The 22,108-nt window shown below is 34.5% G+C and overlaps 1 protein-coding gene across 3 annotated transcripts in view; it reads left to right on the plus strand.

Moving 5' to 3' along the window:
* DNAJC10 (DnaJ heat shock protein family (Hsp40) member C10) overlaps positions 1-22,108 on the plus strand; it is a 57,330-nt gene that overhangs the window by 32,023 nt on the left and 3,199 nt on the right. For 2 of the 3 annotated variants that reach the window (XM_059928277.1, XM_059928278.1), the window contains 12 exons: positions 1,265-1,354; positions 2,134-2,247; positions 3,793-3,907; positions 8,717-8,844; positions 9,145-9,261; positions 13,339-13,440; positions 14,666-14,821; positions 15,782-15,915; positions 16,563-16,616; positions 16,894-17,041; positions 19,663-19,782; positions 21,590-21,694. In XM_059928277.1, the coding sequence (XP_059784260.1) occupies positions 1,265-1,354; positions 2,134-2,247; positions 3,793-3,907; positions 8,717-8,844; positions 9,145-9,261; positions 13,339-13,440; positions 14,666-14,821; positions 15,782-15,915; positions 16,563-16,616; positions 16,894-17,041; positions 19,663-19,782; positions 21,590-21,694 (1,383 nt within the window). The remainder of the gene's footprint in view (positions 1-1,264; positions 1,355-2,133; positions 2,248-3,792; positions 3,908-8,716; positions 8,845-9,144; positions 9,262-13,338; positions 13,441-14,665; positions 14,822-15,781; positions 15,916-16,562; positions 16,617-16,893; positions 17,042-19,662; positions 19,783-21,589; positions 21,695-22,108) is intronic. The other variant, XM_059928279.1, reaches the window with a different exon arrangement.

A 22,108-nucleotide genomic window follows, 5' to 3' on the forward strand; every position in this document is an offset into this window, starting at 1 on the left:
TAACTGCCAAATTTTACTCTAAAACAAACAGGTTTATAAGGAGGTTCTACTGGATTTATAACTTACATATTTATATAAGCTGCTATGGGAGTATTTTTAGTAAAATCTTCATGAATGTGACTAAAGTGAATGAGCTTATAGTACTGAGACATGAAAGTCCTCTGTTTTGGCCTTTTAAGCCCTTTGGTAACAAGTTATTTCATAGATTTTTGAGAATATGCTATAGATTTTTTTTAAGCTGAAAATCTGAGTTTTCTGTTCTTATGTTATAGACATTGTTTCTATTGATTATTCTCATGTCGAACACAAGTAAACTGTGAATACAGTGGTAGTTCCTACAAGTTTTTAATGGAGTTTTAGATCTTTCAAGTAATATATGAATTTCAAACAAATAGTTTATTATAATTAAAGATATACAATAAACTGTTTCATCAACCCCTGTATAAATTTTCTTGATGTAACTATTGCTGCACTCTTTGTAATAGCAGCTGCTTCCATGAGAATTAGAAGAGCAAAGAGAGTTCTATGAGAAAAATAGGCTGAGGATAAAATATGGACAGAAATAAAGAAGGTTTGTTAGAATCGAGATGTGTCTATTTCAGTTGTTTTGTTTTAAGTAAGAGACCTAGATCTAAAATATATTTAATTTAAAATATATCTCTTATATATATACATTTTACTCTGTAAAACTCCTAAGTGGTTTGGTTTTGGCACATTATTTCTAAAAATCTCTATAATAAACAAAGTCCATTCCAGTTTTCCAATAATAAGTTTTTCTTAATTCCTATTAATTATTGATTGGGGTATGAAGCATCTTAGATCACCAAATATTCTAGTGTTTTAACAATTTTTAAAGAATTCGTAAAGCATTGGCATTCTGTAAAACATGTTAGCATTAAAATTAAATTGAACATACCATAGATTTTTCCCAGTGAGCCAGAGGTCACTCCAGGTTATTTTGAGGATTATCATAGAATATGCCGCACAGTTAATAGAAAATTCCAGGTAATGAAACACCTAATAATGAAATATATTTTACATCACTATTTTTTAAAGAAACAACCCAGTTTAATAATTGCCACAATATGATATACTGTCTTTTTTTTTTTTGGAAAAGGACAACATTTAGGATAATTAGCTTAAAAACTGTGTAACTTCTATGATTTTTTCCCTTAAAAGTTCTTTCTCTGAAAACTGAAAAACTAAGACACTAAAATAAGTGAACGTTGATTAAAAAGATTACAATATGATTCTCTTATTCTAGTTTCTTAATTCATTGGATGCTAAAGAAATATATTTGGAAATAATGCATAACCTTCCAGATTTTGAACTACTTTCGGCAAACACACTAGAGGTAATATTTTTTTTAATAATAAATAGTATTAAATGTTGGTAACATTTCAGATCTTAACATTTTAAAATCAGCATTTGTTTTATTCATTTTGGAGAAGAAGTAGCAGTTTCAAAGGACTTATATATATATCAGTTGGTTCTAGGTTGAACTCTAATGCCAGGGTTGCTGGCGTTGCAGCTTCAGTGTGGATCTGTAGTTTTGGAAACCTAACTAGTCCTGAAGGTAGGCCGCAGGAGGTGCACCAGAAAAGGCAAGATTTTGATCACAAAGCAACTTTGGATCTAATTTGGAACTCTTTGTTCTCACTTACAGAACTATCTGTATTGTTCACTGAGAATTAAGAAGCAACTTTAGAAATATTCAGTTTGTAGTAGAATCAGTTATTTTTTTCTACTTTTTGATCCCAGAGTGTTCTAAGTCTATATCCCTACCAAACTTTTTGTTAAACCTGAAGAAATCTGACTTCCCCACCTTTCAGCTTTTTGGCTCTGTGTTGTTGAAATGATACTTTTTCCTGGCACAGTCATCGTCTTTAAGATTTTATGATTTAATGACTCTTTTCTTTGTGTAATATTATATAATTGATTTATATAGCATTATTCCAAATAAACTACAAAATAAGAATATGACTGGGTCTGAATTTTAGACAATATTTTGAAGTAATGGGTAGGATAGTTAAAATTAAGTCAAAGAAATAGAAATTATTGATAGAACTCTTAGGATTTCCCATCTCTGATGTTTCTTTTCCTTTATCACTTTCTTCTTTAATCACTTTTAAGGATCGTTTGGCTCATCATCGGTGGCTCTTATTTTTTCATTTTGGAAAAAATGAAAATTCAAATGATCCTGAGTTGAAGAAACTAAAAACTCTACTTAAAAATGAACATATTCAAGTAAGAAAAGTGTATTCTGCCTAGCCTTCTGCTTATGTGCTTTCTTCTTAATTTAGTACATAAAGTTAATGTTTTAAATAACATAAAAATGTGTATTTGAAATTCTAGGTTAAGAAACCCCTAAATGCCTTTGTTCTTCTGTTGCATTTTCTTTTTTCTATTAAAAGTTAAAATGATATCCGAAAAAGGTTAACCTTCATTTCTCTTGGGTAGTTGTTGTGTGATAAATCCGTATGATAGTTTTTCTGGAATGCATACTATAGAATAGGATATCTTTCCCTTTTTTAAATTCTTATTTCTTTATGTAAGTAATTTCATATTCATTATTTTAAATTAAGATATATAAATAAGCACAAAAATGAATTACAGTAGAATGCCTAAAAATTATCCACATTTTCTCCACTGTTAATAAACCTACTAAGAATTTACTGTTATAATAACCTTTCAAGCTTTTTAAGTGTGGGCATATGTATGTGTGTGCACATATATGCATATTGTAATGGCCATTGTAATAGACACACATGTAAATTTATATGTATGCTTTTTAATCAAATTAGATTCACTAAATTCTCTTTTGTAAAATTTTCCATTTAGTGATATAAATTTTTCCACATACCAGTGTAATATATATGTGTATATGTGTATGTATATGTAAATGTATCGGTCATCATCCTAAAGACCAAGCAGTATTTCACTGTATGGTTACATCATTATTGTTAGACAAATCCTCTTTTACTGGTGACTTTGTTTCCATTTTTATATCAAAAAGATATACTGCAAAAATGCAGTATGAGGAATTTTTTGAACCAAGGTTATATATTTTCTTCAAAGTTTTTTATCCTCATTACCAGAGTCTTCCAGAAAGTTTATTTCAGTTTATATTCTTACTGACAGCATGTAAGTGACCATTTCTCTATACCAGTGCCAGCCCTGGTATTATCATTCTTTATAATTAGCACTGTTCTGATAGTCCAAAAGTGATTTGTTAATAATACTCATTTTCATTTATTTGCTTTCTACTTTATTTTCCATGTATGTCTCTGGCCCATTTTCTTTTTCCTGATAGGATGTTCATCTTTTTATTTCTTAATAGATCCTTTGTCTTAAATGCTACAAATATTTTTTTTGGTTTATCATTTGCCCACTGGGTTTTTTTTCCATACCGTATGAAAATGTGAACCTTTTTCTTTATTATTTCTGCTTGTAGGGTCTCTCTTAAGACATTCTCTCTTTCTCCCACCCCAAGATTATATAAATATTCTCTACATTTTTAGAAGGGTGGGTTTCTAAACAACTCAATATTTTCTTGGAAATTTCCTCTCAGGTTTTTGAAATCTCTAGGAGGCATTTTTTTTTTATAACTAAATATAGTTTCAGTGTTAAATGTAAATTAATGATTTCTGTCTCTTACTTTCATGGTCCATTAACTTCTGTTTAGAAGCTGTGTTGTTATAGCAATGTAATTTTTGGAGTATCCTTATGAATATTTAACTGAATGGGTAAGATTTTATTTTCAACGGATTAAACCTTCTCTTTATACTTTAGGTTGGCAAGTTTGACTGTTCCTCTGCACCAGACATCTGTAGTAATCTCTATGTTTTTCAGCCATGTCTAGCAGTATTTAAAGGACAAGGAACTAAGGAATTTGAAATTCATCACGGTAAGAAGGGAAAAAGTGATAAAAATTTCTAGATTTTCAAATAGTAATTCTTAATTCTACTTTTTAACCTTGTTTTATATGGACATGATTATGAAAAATAACTTTGCTCTCATTTATTAGTAAATTTGTTTCTTGTGGGGAAAGATATTTTGAATTAAATATAGTTGTTTTATCTTCTTTACTCTTTAAAATAAATCCATTTTTTCTCCCCAATATTTTGATCACTGTTTCAGCAAGGGCTCTGATGACTTGTCAGGCTAGTAAGTAATTTCAGGGTTTGTCTTGTTGACAAAAATAAGAAACATCTAGTTTCCATTTCAGTGTGCCAAATGTAGCATCTCAATCATTATGGGCAATTTCTAGACATTGTTTTGGATTTTTCAAACACTGGATGACCAGATATCTCCATTAACTGCTTTGTTATCTCTCTTGAATTTATATTTCTGCATTTCACCTTGTTTGGGACTTTAGCCCTGCATCATGAAAGTACAGTTCCAGTTCCTAGGGTTTGGAACACAACATTGTCCCTGTCCTGAAAAAGGTCAAATGTAGCAAAAGAGAGACATAAACTACTGACTGTAACACAGTCAGTAAATAACAGATATTGATAACTATGCCTGTTACATGACAAGCACTCTTCTAGGTGTTAGGAATGCAAAATTATAAGACATGGACTCTGCTCTCAAGAAGCTTAAAATATCATCTAGTGGTGGGTGAGAGGAGGGAGAGTTATAAGAAAATATGAAAAACATTGTAATAGTCATTATGTATAAATTATAAGATAAAATAAAGAGACTTTTGCATAGTATAGGTCAGGAGGTGATCTTTGAATTAAAATGACATTTGAATACTCAATTTCCCAAAGCAAATAAGAGAAAAACAAGTGAGGCCCTGTAGACTGAAGGAATTCTGTGAGCAAAGACTTGACAAGATAAACTTAACAGTAACTACTGTTTATTCAGTATCTTTTATAAATCAGATGTTTTTCTAAAAGAATTTGCATATTGTGCATATCCATTTTTATCTTCACAACAACCCAGCAAGGGAGAAAACTGAGGCTCAGAAAGATAAAGTAACTTGCCCATGACAACTAGTAATTGGTCAAGGTAGATTTTGTATCCAAATGTGTCTGACTCCAAAGCGTAGGCTTATAGCCACGCTAAGCTATGCCACCTCCTGAAAGTGCTGGAAATGACCCAAGTTTTAATAATGGAGTTCTGTTCTTTTTCACCTCTGAAATATTTCTCATAGATTCCCCCTCGCTGCCTTATTTCAGGTCCATTATCTCCTTCATCTTCTTTAATATTCTCCAATATAATTGTCTCATAGCATTTTCTCTTTACAATTAATTACTTGTTTTATTTGCAGATTTATTACCCTGGAATACCTAGAACATTCACGTGTCACTTTTTTGCCTTGAATCTCCTGATCTCTTTTAGAATAAACTTCAGATTCCTTAGCATAGGAGCAATGACTTTGTCTGTCTTGCTCACCACTGTACTTCCAGCACCTAGGATGCTGGTGCATAGTAGCTCAGTAAATAATTGTTAAATTAATAGGGTACATTCACTATCTGCCTCTGCCTCATCTTCCTCTGCCTCATCTCCTACCTCTACCCCTCCCAATAATCTTAGCTCCGCTACTTGTGGATCACTGAAAATATGTTCTTTCACTCCTGTGCCTTTACACAAGATTTTTTTCTTCCTCCTGCATTGTAGTCATTTCTTCTTGCCCCTCAAAATATTTAGCAAACTCCAAGTCACCCTTCAAAACTTTGCATAAAGCATTTTCTCCCTGTAATATACCGTGAATACCCAAGTACTTCCTTTCGTATGTTGTCACTAACTTTATAGCATAACTTGTATTATTTCTTTGGATTTAAATAGGTATTGAGTATTGGATTTAAATAGGTGTTTATTATGAACATTATGAACTAGTAGAGAAAACAGACAAGTAGATGGGCAACTTTTAAAATGTCTGAAGTGAGGAGTATTATCTATGTCTGAGTAATAAATTACCCCAAAACTTAGCAGCTTAAAACAACAAACATTTATTAACTCACACAGTTTCTGGTGTTCAGGAATCTGAGAACAGCTTAGCTGAGTGGTCTGGCTCAGGTTTTCTCATGAGGTTGCAGTCAGGGTGGGTAAGGACTACAGTCATCTGAAGGTTAGACTGAGGCTGGCAGATTTGGTTCTAAGCTGACTCATGGCATAGTCAGGAGGCCTCAGTTCCTTACCAGGTGGGACTCTCTGTACAGCTACTTACTTCTCTCAGAATGAATTATCAGAGAGAGAGAGAGACACACACACACTCACACACAGAAGCAGTGATAATCTGATCTCAGATAATATAAACCGTCACATCCACCATATCCTATTGGTCACATACACCAACGCTGGTACAGCAATGGTATGAGTACCTGAGGTAGGGATCATTGGGGGCTATCTTGGAGACTGACTACCATAAGAGATAAGTATGGGTTGCACTTAGGCAGAACATATAGATGGAATAATTTTCTGAGGTTAGAGAAAGCAAGCTCTTCATTGAGATCTAAAGTAGAAGTAGTGGTTATACAAATAAAGAGGTGTTAAACACATTCCAAGCCCAGGAACCATCAAATGTATTCATGGACTCTGAAATAAAAGGGTACCTCATTCATTCTTAGAAAGCAAGAATTTCAGGATAACTGGAATGTTGAGTGTGGAAAGGAATGAGACTTGAGGCTTGAGAGGGCACCAGGGGTCCAAATTCTGTGTTTCCTCTGTCAGGTAAAGTAATTTGGACTCTATCCTGGAGGCAAAGCAGAGGGATTCGTGGATTTAAGCAGAGATATGATTTAACTAGTTCTACATTTTAGAAAGGCGACTGGCTGCCTAGAATGGATAGAAACAAAAATTGGATGAAGGGAGAGCAGGTAGAAGTCTGATGCAGTCATTTATGTAAGAGGAGATGGCTACCTTATCTAAATAGTGGTAATGTGGATGAAAAGAAGTGGACAGAGTTTTTAAATACCAAGAATACAAAATCAGTATAACTTGATGATTGTGGGGGTTTTTGGGGGGATTTTTTGTTTTTTGTGTGTGTGTGTGTGTGTCTTTTTTGGCTGCATTGGGTCTTCGTTGCTATGCACGGGCTTTCTCTAGTTGCAGTGAGCGGGGACTACTCTTCATTGCAGTGCGCGGGCTTCTCATTACAGTGGCTTCTCTTGTTGTGGAGCACCGGCTCTAGGGCGTGCAGGCTTCAGTAGTTGTGGCTCGCGGGCTCCAGAGCGCAGGCTCAGTAGTTGTGGCGCACGGGCTTAGTTGCTCCGCAGCATGTGGGATCTTCCTGGACCAGGGATCGAACCTGTGTCCCCTGCATTGGGAGGCGGATTCTCAACCACTGTGCCACCAGGGAAGCCCCAGTGATTGTGTTTAGATGTAGGGGAATAAGAAAAGGAAACCCAAGCTTCTGACTTGGTGAATTGGCAGCTGTGAGTGACTGATTGCACCATTCTGTGAGGAAGAGAACACTGGGGGAGGAGGTGCCACGGAGTAGACACCCCCAGTTCACAGTTGAATATAGGCCTGGTCCTTAGGAGAAGAGTTTGGGCTAAAACTGTAGATACAAATGATCATCATATCAATGGTAATTGAAGCCTTGGGTGAGTATGAGCTTGTCAAAAGTGCATAGAGAGACAAAATCAGGGCTCTATGGGTCACTTTTAAGGGACTGTCAAAGATAGAATTCATGAAGCAATTCAAGCAGCAGCAGCTAAAGAGTGAGAAAAAAGCAGGAGAATGTGGTGTCATTTATCACTCTATTTAAATATTTATGAAAATCTCTCTCTCTCTCTTCTACTGGCCTGTGAACTCCTTAAGGAGAAGGTCTGTATCTTTTTTAATTTTGCATGCACTATGGCATTTAAAACAGGACCTGACACATAATATGTGCTTGACTTCATATTGACTATCGAGTGAATAAATCAGAGGGCACATGGGAAAATGGACTATGTGCTGGTCCTAAGAAAGCTATTATTTGCCAAGCCAAGGAGTATATTCTTTAGGCAGTGGTCTTTAAGCAAGGGGACAACATGATCAGATGAATGTTTTTTTTTAACTTGCCTGTGGTAGCAATGTAGAAAATGAATTAGTTAAGGAAGGCAGAACAGAAAGACCAGCTTGGTTATTTCAGTAGGTCAGACTAAATTTAGGCAGTAGCCTAAATTGGGGTTGGAGATGGTAAGAGATGGAGCTATGATACAAGGGCAAAGAAAGAAGGCAAGAATAACTCTGGGAAATCTTATTTAGGCACCTAGTGGATGATTATGCCATTGCCAAGGTAGGGAAGGTGAGAAAAGGAGCAAGTTTAGGGGAAAATAGCTCAACTTCAATTTGGATATATTTTGTTTAAAATGTTTATATGACATCCAGGTAAATATTTCCACTGGGCAGTTGGTAATACAGGTTTTGAATTCATAAGAGAAGTCTAGGTTGAAGAAACAGATTTAAGAGGCTATAACAGTAGTTCAGGTAAGCAAAAAGAACTCAACACTGCAAGGAAATTATTCTGCCTCTGAGGATGAAGGAACTTTTCAAAGAGATCTTGACATTTTATCTGATCCTCTAAGAAACAGAGTAAAGGAAAGGTTTCTCCTGGCAGAGCAAACCTATGTGTATATAGTATACAGAACACTAAAACCTCAACAAAATCAATTTGTTAGTAAGTTTATCTTCTCTTTAATATTTCAAGTACAAAAGCTTTGAAATGTTTCTATGGATAAAAAGACAATGTAGATTTTAATTTTTCTCTTTCTCTGTTTCAAAGGAAAGAAGATTCTTTATGATATACTTGCCTTTGCCAAAGAAAGTGTTAATTCTCATGTTACCACACTGGGACCTCAGAATTTTCCTGCCAATGACAAAGAACCATGGCTAGTTGATTTTTTTGCCCCTGTAAGTTATGTTTATCTGTCAGATTTCGATATTGTCATTTTCTCTTGTCACAGCCAAAAAAATTTTCTGGGTAGCCTTGAACCATGAATATTAGAATCATGTTACTCAGTTTGGCCTCTGTCACATATTACTTCTAAGAAAGGCTGATATACTTGCCCCTCCCCTCCAAGGACTGAGAATATAAATGCATAAGATTTGTAACTAAGTATGGTTTGTCTTACTTAGCATTTGCTTGTAAAAATGGTGTGTGTTTTTTTGTTTCATTTGGCTCAGTGCTTATGAATATTTTTTCTTTCATAGTGGTGTCCACCATGTCGAGCTTTATTGCCAGAGTTACGAAAAGCATCAAAGCATCTTTACGGTCAGCTTAAGTTTGGTACATTAGATTGTACAGTTCACGAGGGACTCTGTAACATGGTAAGGCAAAGTACAAAAAATTTATTCTAATTAATGTTTTTGTAAAATGTTTTGGCAGCCTAATGTTAAAGCAATAAAATAACTTTCAAATGTACATCTAACATTTAGAGTAGTAACAAATTATTTAAAGAAATAACTTCAACAAAATGATATAAAATTATGATTGGACTAAATGTAAATAGATAATATGTGGTTCAATGTAGACAGGGTCTTATTTATGAAACTCAGAAAAATATTTAGTTGACTTGATAAAATACATGATTATTCGATTTTCAATTATTTAAGATTTTTTTTAACTTAATATTACCTTTTGGTGGTATATAGTTTTTATTCTTTGTCTTTTAAGTGTAGTTAATAGAAATTAAATGAGCTTCTTAACTTTTGTTTACATACAAAATATTATCTTAGGTTAATAAATACTCTTCAGTTTAGGAAGAACTAGAAATTATAAAATATCCTTGGGGAAAAAAAAAACCTAAATCAAATCAAGCCTCCAGATATCAGTGTATAGGAAATCCAATGACAGAGGAACATGTCAAGTGACACCAGGTACATACAATCTTCAAGTCCCAGCATGTAGAGAACTTTACAGGACAAACACCAGTTTATTGGATATATACATTGAAAGAAGGAAAAAAGAGATGAAAAAGACTTACAAGACATATCATTCAAATGCAGTGTCTAGGCCTTGTTTGGATGCAGTTCAAATAAACTAACTCCAGAAAAAAAAAAATAGAGATAATTGGGGAAACTTGAACACTGGGTATCTGATGATTTTCAGTAATTATTATGATGAAGATATACAGATGGCCAACAGGCATATGAAAAGATGCTCAACTCACTAATTATTAGAGAAATGCAAATTAAAACCATAATGAGGTATCACCTCATACCAGTCAAAATGGCTGTCATCAAAAAGTCTACAAACAATAATAAATGCTGGAGAGGGTGTGGAGAAAAGGAAACCCTCGTACACTGTTGGTGAGGATATAAATTGGTGCAGCCACTATGGAAAACAGTATGAAGTTTCCTTAAAAAAGTGAAAATAGAGCTGCCATATGATCCAGCAATCCCACTCCTGGATATATATCCGGAAAAAGCAAAAACTAATTTGAGGAGATATGTGCACCCTGGTGTTCACAGCAGCACTATTTACAATAGCCAAGACATGGAAACAACCCAAGTGCCCATCAACAGACAGTTGGCTTAAGAAGATGTGTGTGTATAATGAAATATTACTCAGCCATTAAAAAGAATGAAATATTGCCATTTTCAGCAACATGGATGGACCTAGAGAGTACTATAGTGAAGTCAGTCAGACAGAGAAAGCCAAATATTATGTGAAATCACCTACGTGTGGAATCTAAAAAAATACGAATGTATATACACAAAACAGAAACAGGCTCACAGAAACTTACCGTTACCAAAGCTTGCGAGGGGGACAGATAGGGGTATGGGATTAACAGATACACACTACTTACTATACATAAAACAGATAAGCAACAAAGACTTACTATATAGCACAGGGAATTATATTCAATATCTTGTAATAAGCTCTAGTGGAAAATAATCTGAAATATATATATATAAAACTGAATCATTTTGCTGTACAATTGAAACTAAAACAATATTGTAAATCAACTATACCTCAATTTTTTTAAAAAAAGAATGTGTTTTAAAAACATAATAGAAGTAAATGTAGGGTGAAATCTTTATGCATCTGTGTGAGGAATAATTTCATTCCACACAGACATGCATGCCTGTGTAGGCACACATACACTAAGGATAAAAATTATGAATGGGAATGAATTTGGCTACGTTAAATGTTAAAACCATTGCCAAAGAAAGAGACATTATAAAGTCAAAGCAAACAACAGACTGAGGAAATATTTGCAGCACATATAACTGACAAAACCTTACTGTCCAGAATATTTAAAGACTACAAATCAATTTTTTTTAAGTAGAAGAAAAATGAGAAAGTGTACAGACATTTTGTAAAGGAGGAAATTCAATAAATATGGAAAATGTTCGACTTCGCTAGTCATCAAGAAAGTACAAATTATAGCAATAGTCATACACCCTCCCTATCCATCAAATTTTTTTAAAATTTAGCTGACAATAGCAAGTACATGAATAAATAAATTATCCAGTCACAGAGTGGAATAACCATAGAGGACTTAAAACTAGATCTGTCTTTACCGGCATGGGTAAATCTCAAGAATATAATGAAAAAAGCAGGTTGCAGAATAGTATAGAGTATGATGAAATTATAGAAAGTTTATTTATAAGTGCTGAAACATTACAATATACTGCTTAGGGATACATATGCATGTAGCCAAAGTGTAAAACATCAATGGATTGGATACATGCTCTTTCCTAGTGTCAGGGAGGAAAGGAAATGGGATGAAGAAAGAACTTTCAACAGTCTGCCAGAATGGCAGAAAAGTTAATCATCCTTAAATGTAGCAGAGATATACGTGAGTGTTTGTTAGATTATTCTCTCTTTTCATTATGTTTGAAATTTCATTAAAATAAGTTTAAAAAATGAAATAAATAAGGCCTTTCTTTGGTTTTGAATGCCTTGTATGAGACTTTAAAAAGGTGCTAAGCAAAGATAAAAAATTGTGATAAACTAATTAATTTGAATTCCTGTAGTTTTTCTACTTTTAATCTCAACTTTTAAATATCCTATAGATAATTAAGCAAAGTTTAAAGATTTAAAACTATTGCATCAAATTCACCTGGAATAGAGGTCAGGATTCACTACTCACTAATTGGTTAACTTGACCAAGTCACTTAGCCTCTCAGTACCTCAGTTTCCTCATCTATAAAGTTGACTTAGTAATTTTAGCTTCTGAATAGAATTGATGTGAGGAACAGATGAGAAACTCCATGTGTCAGTGCTAAAAAGGTGCTCAGCACATAATAAGGACTTGTCAAATGTTAGATAAAATTATTGTTTTGTTCATCTAATGGGCTATTTGTGCTCATTTACGAAAGTTTGATAAATGTTTCCATTGTTTTTTCTAAAATTATTTTTGAATCCTAGTCAAAGATTCCAGTTTGCTAATGAGTGCTTTTCAACTTTGAGGATGCAAAGTTCAGCTACAGCAAATCCACAGATAGGGATCTCTTTATAACTTTTTAAAAAATAAGAAGAAAAACTTTAGAGAAGTGCTTTCTGGATTAGTGTTCATACTAATTCTGAGGAGGAAATTATAGTATTTTTTACCATAAAAGCTGACTTGAGCAAAGAATAAAAAAGTGACCTCATTTTTAGGGCAGGATTCATAATTCTTTAGCCTAAAATATGGTTCTATACACATGAATTATTAATTTATTTCCTTATTCTTGCTTTTTTTTTTTTTTTTTTTTTGGCTGTGTTGGGTCTTCATTTCTGTGCGAGGGCTTTCTCTAGTTGCAGCAAGTGGGGGCCACTCTTCATCACTGTGCGCGGGCCTCTCACTATCGTGGCCTCTCTTGTTGCGGAGCACAGGCTCCAGACGTGCAGGCTCAGTAGTTGTGGCTCACGGTCCTAGTTGCTCCGCGGCATGTGGGATCTTCCCAGACCAGGGCTGGAACCCGTGTCCCCTGCCTTAGCAGGCAGATTCTCGATCACTGCACCACCAGGGAAGCCCATATTCTTGCTATTTTTATTTCCTTGATTTTTCTTCTACTTCTAAACAAATTGGAGTGTTTATTATGGTATTTAAGAAAAAAACACTCAAGCTAGAGATTAGTCTGCTCTTTACATCCGCATCCACCTTGGTTCAGGAGAGCAGAAGGAGGACCAAGCTAGTAATTACCCATCCTCACTTCTCAGTGTTTCAGTGCCTGTGGATTTTATGGCTAATGGAGTAACTATAAATAAGGATCAGATACTCAGGAGTACAACAATAAATCTATTTCCTTTGCTAAATCTGGCCAGGCTAAAATTTTTCAGTCACCAGCAGTTTAGCAATAAGTTTTTAAAATCTTGTTGTTGTTACTTAAATAAAGGAGAGCTGGTTATGAATTTGAAACAGTTGGGTAAAGTGTATAAAATCTTTGTTTAATTTGTGTTCTCATTCCTAACAGTATAACATTCAGGCTTATCCAACAACAGTGGTATTCAACCAGTCCAACATTCATGAATATGAAGGACATCACTCTGCTGAACAGATCTTGGAGTTCGTAGAGGTATTTTAAGTTATAGCCTGTGGCTATAAATCCTTCCATGTATGTTTACACTTTGTATGAATATTTGATAATGTTTAATAATAGGATTTGTTCTTTTTATGCCAAAACATTTCCTGACAACATTAATTTGTTAAATTTTCTACTCTTTTAAATATTATAGACTTATTCCCAGAGTTTATAGCAAGTATATGTTTTGTTTGTTACCTAGTATAGTGCTTTGTACTTACGGACACAATTATTTATTAACACATGAAATTGTAACTTTTACATAAAGCCTTGTCACCCCCTTTCCCTGTTTTCTCAGGTAGAATTACCACAGATTCTTTCTTTTCGGTCCCATATAGATGAGATAGCAGTGAGCCCCATTCTTGGATAATTCCAAGAAATATGTGGCTAAGGACAGTCTTACCCCAACCGCCAATGGAGGGCTTCTTCAAGCCCAGGCAGCTTATGCCGAGCCTGCTGTGTTATTAGCCCAGAAGTGCTCTACATCTACAGCATCTCCTTTTTTCTCACTGATAGTCTTAATTGACTAAAATAGTTACAGGGGAACTCCTAAGAAAGAAATGAACAATTCTAGCTTATTATCCGTGCAGTGACCATTCTACTTTCTGTCCTGCTCATCTCTCCCTCCTCCTCCAAAGTAGTAGTTTCTTGTTTTGTGTTGTTTTTGATTGTTTCCCCAGGGAAGCAAACATCTTCATTAGTATTACCCAATCATGATAGACTGAAGCTCTGTTAAAACAGCATTTGGAGCAAGTGATCGGAGGTTGTGCAGTATCTCAAGTCGGAATGTCAGAAAAATAGAATAGTAGGCTTTCCATAAATAATTAAAGGGTCATTTCCAAACCAATTATTGGTTCCAAAAAGAACTGTATGGCCTGTGTAGACATCTGGGCAGCTCTTGGAACTCTTGCCTCATCTACTTCTAACCTTAATTAAAGTTGCCTCTTCTCTCTACCTAAGATGATTTTAGTGATGTATAGAAATAAGAAAATATACCTTGATTTAATAAGTCTGATGGGCAAAATCCAAACTTAAAAAATAAAGGATCATTTCTTACTTTTTACAATAATTCACTATAGATTCTCTTTATATATCCTAATGTATCTTTTGATTATTCAGAAACAGGAACCTTTCTAAATGACATATACCAACAATTTGCCAAGAATATATGAACTACTTCTTTTTATATCTGTTACAATGAACGCTGTATTCTCTTTAGGATCTTATGAATCCTTCAGTGATCTCCTTGACACCCACCACTTTCAATGAACTAGTTAAACAAAGAAAACATGACGAAGTCTGGATGGTTGATTTCTATTCTCCATGGTGTCATCCGTGTCAAGTCTTAATGCCAGAATGGAAAAGAATGGCCCGGGTGTAGTAAAATAGTTTACTGTAAATCTTAACATTTACTAAGAATGTTTATTTAACAATTATTTTGAAACTGAGATGAGTGAACCCACCTCTAGATTATCACTTAATAAAAGTTCTGATCACTTTTTATATACCAGTTAGATTTCAACTCTGCTTCTGTCTGGTATATGCATAGTATAGAATAATTACCCTTTTTTCTATGTCACTTGGTGTATATTTGACCAAATTTCTGCCAGCATCAACACAAAGATCTCCTTTATTTCCTATTAACATTTTTTCTACTTCTTCATTTTTAGAGCTTAAAGATACAGTTTCTTCACAATATTGTGAGACTTTAAAGTAAGAAAAAAATGGCCTTGATCAATGAAACAGATTTTTAAATTTCCTACAGAGCGGTATAAATCATGAAGGATCGGAGACAAATTATTTAAATACCAGAATGGAAAATGAAATTACTATTTTGTATTTACTTCTAAGATAAATAATAAACCTAAGAGTTAAGATTATTTCTGGTATCTTAAATTCATAATAATATAATTTTCTGCTTTTTTCAATAAAATTTTTAAATTTGGGCATGACTCAGTATGCTATCTGTGACCCATGGCTGCATTTGAAAAAGGTAACTCTTTGAAATACCATTGCAAAGAACTTCATTAGTTCTTGGTTTCTAACACTTTGAATTTTATAACTACACAATTTTCCCCATGTCATAGATGAACAAAATCAATTATTTAATCTGCAATAATTGTAATAAATTAGTTAACTACAAAATTAGATTTCCAATGCATTACTATAAATGTTCTATTATGTTTTAAGCCCTTACCCATTTTTATTTGGTGAAAATCACTGATAAATAATATAATAATCATTTCACAGTGACTATTTCTCTATTGTAAACATATATAAAATAGTTTGGTAATTTTATTCTAATTACTTTGATCTCTTTTTTTCTCTTTTATAGACATTAACTGGACTGATCAATGTGGGCAGTATAGACTGCCAACAATATCATTCTTTTTGTTCCCAAGAAAATGTTCGGAGATACCCTGAGATAAGATTTTTTCCCCCAAAATCAAATAAAGCTTATCAATATCAGTAAGTGTTCTCTAAAATTTGAAGATGTTTATATAATCATTTATTTATACAGTTAAAATATAAAAGTTATCCTAACTAAATAAAAGTTAAACCACCAGTATTTTTAGGAGCCCACCATGTTTAAGATAGTGTGCTAATGAGAAATTTACAAGATGAAAAGTGAATTGAATAGTCCCACTGATCATGAAGCTGACAATCTAGTAAAGAAAATGAGGAGAGGAAGAACATTTATTAAGCCCCTGTTTGGTTTCAGGTATTCTACCAGAGGGTTTTTGCTCACATTATTTCCACTAGTCTTAAAAAGTGGGTAGGAATTTGACAGACAGTAATAACTGGAATAAAGGTTCAGAAAGTAAAGCCTTGGAGATTTTGAGTTTTGCCATTACCACAGATATATAGGAGATGTCCAGCAGGCAGCTAAACATTCAGGTCTGTCCAGAGTACAAAAAGACATCGAGACTAGAGAAAAATATATTTGGAAAGCCATGTAAGCAGTATTTGCAGCTAGGTATATCTGAGAAAAAAGATGCTAGATTAAGTCAGTCAACTAAACTTATCTTTTAAATTGCTACAGAGAGATTGTTTTCTGAACATGTCCAATAATAGAAAATAACTGTCTACAACTTATGTATTTTTTCTTCTTTCAGTAGTTACAATGGTTGGAATAGGGATGCTTATTCCCTAAGAATCTGGGGTCTAGGGTGAGTAATTAAAAAATATGTATCATTGTATAAATTATATTCAATGCTATTTACCTTCCTCTCATGTCTGTAGCTAAATTTACTGAGTTGTTTAAGGTTCTAGCATTTTAAAGTACTTAGTAAAGAACTATAATTTACCAAGATAAGGTTGTGCTTTATTACATTATTACATTGTCATTGTTTGAAGTCATTTAACTTAGAAAGATTTGCAATATTCTATTTTAGATGCTTGCCTTGGTTTTGTATAATGAAAAATAATTTTCATCCCTTGTCACAGATTTTTACCTCAAGCATCTATAGATCTAACACCTCAGACTTTCAATGAAAAAGTTTTACAAGGGAAAAACCATTGGGTGGTTGATTTCTATGCTCCTTGGTGTGGACCTTGCCAAAACTTTGCTCCAGAGTTTGAGCTCTTGGCTAGGGTAAGTCATGTCTATCTACTTAAATAAGTTGTGGTCACTGGCATGTTTTAATAATTAGATAAGACATAGTAAATATAATTTTATTTCTTAAAAGTTTCCTTGAATTTAAAAAACTCTGTTCCATTTCTGTGATTATAATCTTTGCAGTAGATTTCTTCCTTCTTTATTAAAGCTTTTAGCTAACATCCTTATCTTGGTTGACATTGTCTTCTTAACCAAAATAGCCAGAAACCTCACTTCTTCTGCTTGTTCCTTATTTTCTTCCCATCACCATTACTCTGCTGCCATCCAGGCAGTCACTAGATCCTATCAGTTCTAGCTCCTAAATGCCTTTCAAATCTGTCATCTCCTATCATCTCCTCTGCTAGCCTTTTGTTCAAGCCTTCATCATCTCTCATCTAGACTCAGTCATATGTGCCTCTTAACAAGTCTCATATTGCCAGTCTACCTTCTTCAGTTCTACCCTGATGATCTTTCTGAAATACCGCCTTCTCTGGCTTCCTGTTAACCACCTTACTTGACCTGCATCCTTGACTACAAATCTCTGATGTGACCCTTCTGACCTCTTCAGCTTTATCTCTCTCCCTGACCTCACACCTTACACTCCAGGCACAACAAAGTACTCCAGGTTCTCTGAACAAGTACCCTTATGTACATGCTGTTTCCTCTCTAAAATGCCTTTTCCTTACCTTGGTCATCTGGATTTTTTTTCTCCCTATCGTACAAAACCCAGCTCCAATGGCATTATGTATTCTCTAACCTTCCCACTTAAGCAGTGTCACCTGGATACCATGTACTCCATCAGTGTGCTTATACAATGCATGTTAACTATATATTTAGATATTTTTCTCCTCTATAAAACTATGAGCTTTGTGAGGGCAAGATACATGTCTTATCTATCTGTATATCCCCTGTGTCTTAACTCAGTAAACACTTATAAAATTAAACTGAATACAGTCTGTTTTGGTGTTTCTGTCATAACAGTCCTGTCAGTGGCCTCATCCATCCAGACTGATAGCTTCCTCACCTCTTTACTCAAGGAACTTTGCCTTTGGCTCTGAAGTATTCATTAGAATGAGAAAGTCAGTACCAGTTCCACAAATCTAAAACAAAAGCTGAACATCCCAAGCCGGGGGAATTTTTTAGCAAAAGGATTCAAAGCCCTATGGAGCCATAAAACATTGTTTTAGTTATTGACTGGTCTTTGAAATAAGAGGTTATTCATTTTTTTCTACTTATATCTTCTTTTCCTCTTATGCTTCCTTTTTCTCCAATAAGTCTAATACATGCTTCTGCATGCAGCTTTGCTGGTGCCCTAGCACAAGTTAGTCCACCTGTTGAGTAACCCAGCCTTGGGGACAAAATTAGAGGTAGCAAAGATATTTTAATTGTCCTGAAGTGAGAGGTGATAACCTGAACCAGGATTATGGCTGTGGTGATAGAAAGAATGGAACACGTGTAAGAGAGATACAAGAATGACTAGGATTTGGTATTTGTTTGTGATAAGTGTAGTAGAAAAAGGAGTCTAGGATGGCCCTAGTTTCTGGCCTGAACTGAGTGAATAGTTGGACAGAAGGAGTAGTGGGCTAAGGCGAAAGGATTCATTTTAGAAATGGTATGTTTAAGGTGCTTATTTAAGTGAAACAGGCCAGTACCTAGTTGACTGAAATCAAGGGGAATAATAGAGTTCAGCAGCAGATAGGTCTATAAAATCTCCCTGGGAGATTTTTCACAGTGAAAAAAATTGTTGATGAGAGATGGAACTGTGATTGGACATTTTAATTTGAGGGGCGGGTGTAGGAGGAGGTCCCCATGCTAGAAATGAGGAAGAATAGCCAGAGGAGTAGAGTAGCCAAAAGAATAGTGATAAGCCAAGAAAGAAAAGAGGAAAGAAAGGTGTGGTCCGTAGTGACAGATACCCATTAAGAAGACTGGAAATTGTCCATTCAGTTTGGCCAAATAGAAGTCATGGGTGAACTTCTCGTGGTTTCAGTGGAGGGAGCAGTAAGAACAGAAGTTAGCTAAAATGTGTTGATAATAAGTAGATGATGAGGAAGTGGTCAAAGAATAAACTGCTCAAAAAGAGAAAGAAAGAAGCAGGGTGGTAGCTAGAGGAACCAGCGCAGTTAAGGAAGGAATTCTTTTTTGGTCATATGTGTATCTACTGAAGAGTGAGAAAGAGCTCTGAGAGAGAGGGACCAGAGAATGTAGACATAGTCAGCCTTCCACAAGAGGAAGGGTGCTGCCTCAGCAGATGAGACCAGAGATCTGAGGGAGGTGGAGGACAGAATCTGAGACATTTGTGGTGTGACAGACACACTGTGGGTAACAGGAGGAAGGCGAAGAAGTAGTTCAGGATAAAGCTTCTCAATTTTCTTGATAAGGCAAAGGAGAGTTTATTTGCTATTGGCAGGGCTGTGCTAGGTAAATAAGAGTTCAGAGCTAGTAAGAATTTGGAAGCAATCTTGTTTGAATGGAAATGATTAAAACTACTTTTTTTTTTTTAAAGTAACAAATCCTTAGATTTATATATATTTAAAATTTTTAGTATCATATTGCTTTGTGGTTGCCAGAATAGTATATGCCAAAGAGAATAGCAAAGCATATTTTTCTCTTTTCAGATGATTAAAGGAAAAGTGAAAGCTGGAAAAGTAGACTGTCAAGCTTATGCTCAAACCTGCCAGAAAGCTGGTATCAGAGCCTATCCAACTGTTAAATTTTATCCTTATGAAAGGGCAAAGGTATGTACATGCCTTCTTCTGTGTGCCTTTCCTTTAGCAGGTAACGCTTTTTTCTAGTTTCTTTCCCTTTGTCATTTTTAATTTCACTGCATGTCACTGAAACACGCTTCTTTTCACATACACACCAAGGGATTTTAAAAGATTTTTCTGCCTCACAGTTGATAAGATCTCCATTGCCTTAAAATTTTTATACTCCTGAATAGGGAACTACTAAATAGACACACCAAAATACTAATAGTAGTTTTCTGTGGGTGGTAGAATTCAAGGTAATTATTTTCTGTGAAGTTTTGTATTTCCTACTTTTATAGAATTAACATATATTATCTTTATAATTAGTTTTTCTAGGAAAGAAAGAGAAAATTAAGAGAATACTGTCAATACTTTTGAAATAGCCTTAGTACCTGAGCATTTATCTTGAGGAATACTTATTAATGGCTTAGACTATAAAATAAAAGTTAGGGTTCCATGGTTCATTCATAATTTGTTTTTTGGGCCACTGACAATATGCTTTTTTTTTTTTTTAAACAAGAAAACTTGGCATTTATTACCAGTGGGTCTCTATGGTCATTGATACAAAAGCATATATCTTTCAGCCAGTATAATTGCTAACTGAAAGGACTCATGACCTTTGCTGTCTTCCCAAGTAAAAGAATAAGACATTTTTGACAGTAGAACTGTGATAAAAATAAATATCTGCCATGCATTCATGTTTTCTCGTAAAACATTGAAATAATTTCAGATGTTTTAATATATACTTTTTAAGAATATCAGTTTAAGATCTTGTGTTATTTACTTTTGATTATAATACATTTTGAAATAGAGCTAAAGAAATTAGATGATGAATTTCAGAAATGTAGATTTGTCAGACATCTAGATTTTTCAGTGAAGGATTTTGATTTATGAGGAAGCTATCTCTGTCTTAAGAACAGTCTGGGCTAAGCAGAACTCAGTGATAGTAAGGGAGCTTTATACCAGAGCCTGAATCTTAATTCCTTTGGAATCACTAGCTTCCCAATTCTCAGAACACCTGAGAATTAGGTGACATAAATAGGCGTCTTATTCAGGTAGAATGATGTTAGGGAAGTATCAGTATAATGAGCAGTCACAGAATTAACCAGGCCATACAGGGAGCTGTTTGAAAACATGATGTTACCATGTGTCCAGAGGATAAGATGAGGACCCAAAATATCCCTGTCCAAATGGAAAGGCAGGGGTAGAATCCAGAAGTCCAGCAGACAAGGCCAAAGCAGAATGGTGATTGAAGTGAGAAATTCAAACCAGGTGAGCAGCTATACACAGAAACAAAATCCTAGCATACAGTTTGGAGTTCCCACCAGGAAGAAGGAAACACGTGGCTCCAGATCCAAAGTAAGCGGGCCTGGATGTATTGACCTGTCCTCTCCCCTGCTTTTTAGCCACCTTCCTGCTGTGGGCAGATGAGAACCAGGAAATATACATTGCTTTGCACTGTTGTAGTTGGTCAAGGATTTTGTCTATGCCAATGACTTTAGATTAGAATGCTTTGAGTCCTCTGGGGACATCTTAAACAATTTAGATGTTTTGAGGCATTTGGAGTTAGCAATGCATTTTAATCAAGGTATTAATTTACATGTTTCCATAAAAGTATTGTTAGTATTTATTTCAGGTAAATTATTGGTTAACTGCTTTTGCAGCAGCATTTCCTTGAAGAAATTGAAGTTTTAAACACTTGGAACTTTAAGGAATATTTAATCAAGTTTCTTAGATGGAATTGTCATGTTTTGATTAGATACTTAAAAGGTTATAAGAAGAATGTTTTCAATTTTAGAGAAATACTTGGGGAGAGCAAATAGATTCCAGAGATGCAAAAGAGATTACTACCTTAATATATGAAAAATTGGAAAACCTCCAAAATCATGGAAAGAGAAATAAGGTAAGGACTAAATCTAGAGCTGACTTTGGCAAACAGTATTTAAATTTATTCTTACTATATAGTATATGTATCAATAAACAGTAAAATGAAGCTTTAAAAATTAATAAGGTAGTTAGAAATTTCTTCTTTGGAAAATATGACAAATTTAGCCTCTGGACACTTAAATGCTTAGAAATTGGGACAAGTAAAACCATTTAACAGAAAAATAGTGACTATGGTCATAAGTTATTAAAATTTGCTCAAATGTAAACGCATTGATTTGAGCCTCATAACACTTTGGAGAGCAAGTTTTCTTTTGTTCTTGGTATAGTCAGGATGTATTAAAACCTGTATTCATCTTGCCCCGCACCCTTGAATTATTAATCTATCAAGAAGCATTGCAGCCTCTTTCCTGCTATTCTTCAGAGAGCTATT

The sequence above is a fragment of the Balaenoptera ricei genome, chromosome 7, assembly GCF_028023285.1.
Source record: "Balaenoptera ricei isolate mBalRic1 chromosome 7, mBalRic1.hap2, whole genome shotgun sequence".
NCBI lineage: Eukaryota > Metazoa > Chordata > Mammalia > Artiodactyla > Balaenopteridae > Balaenoptera > Balaenoptera ricei.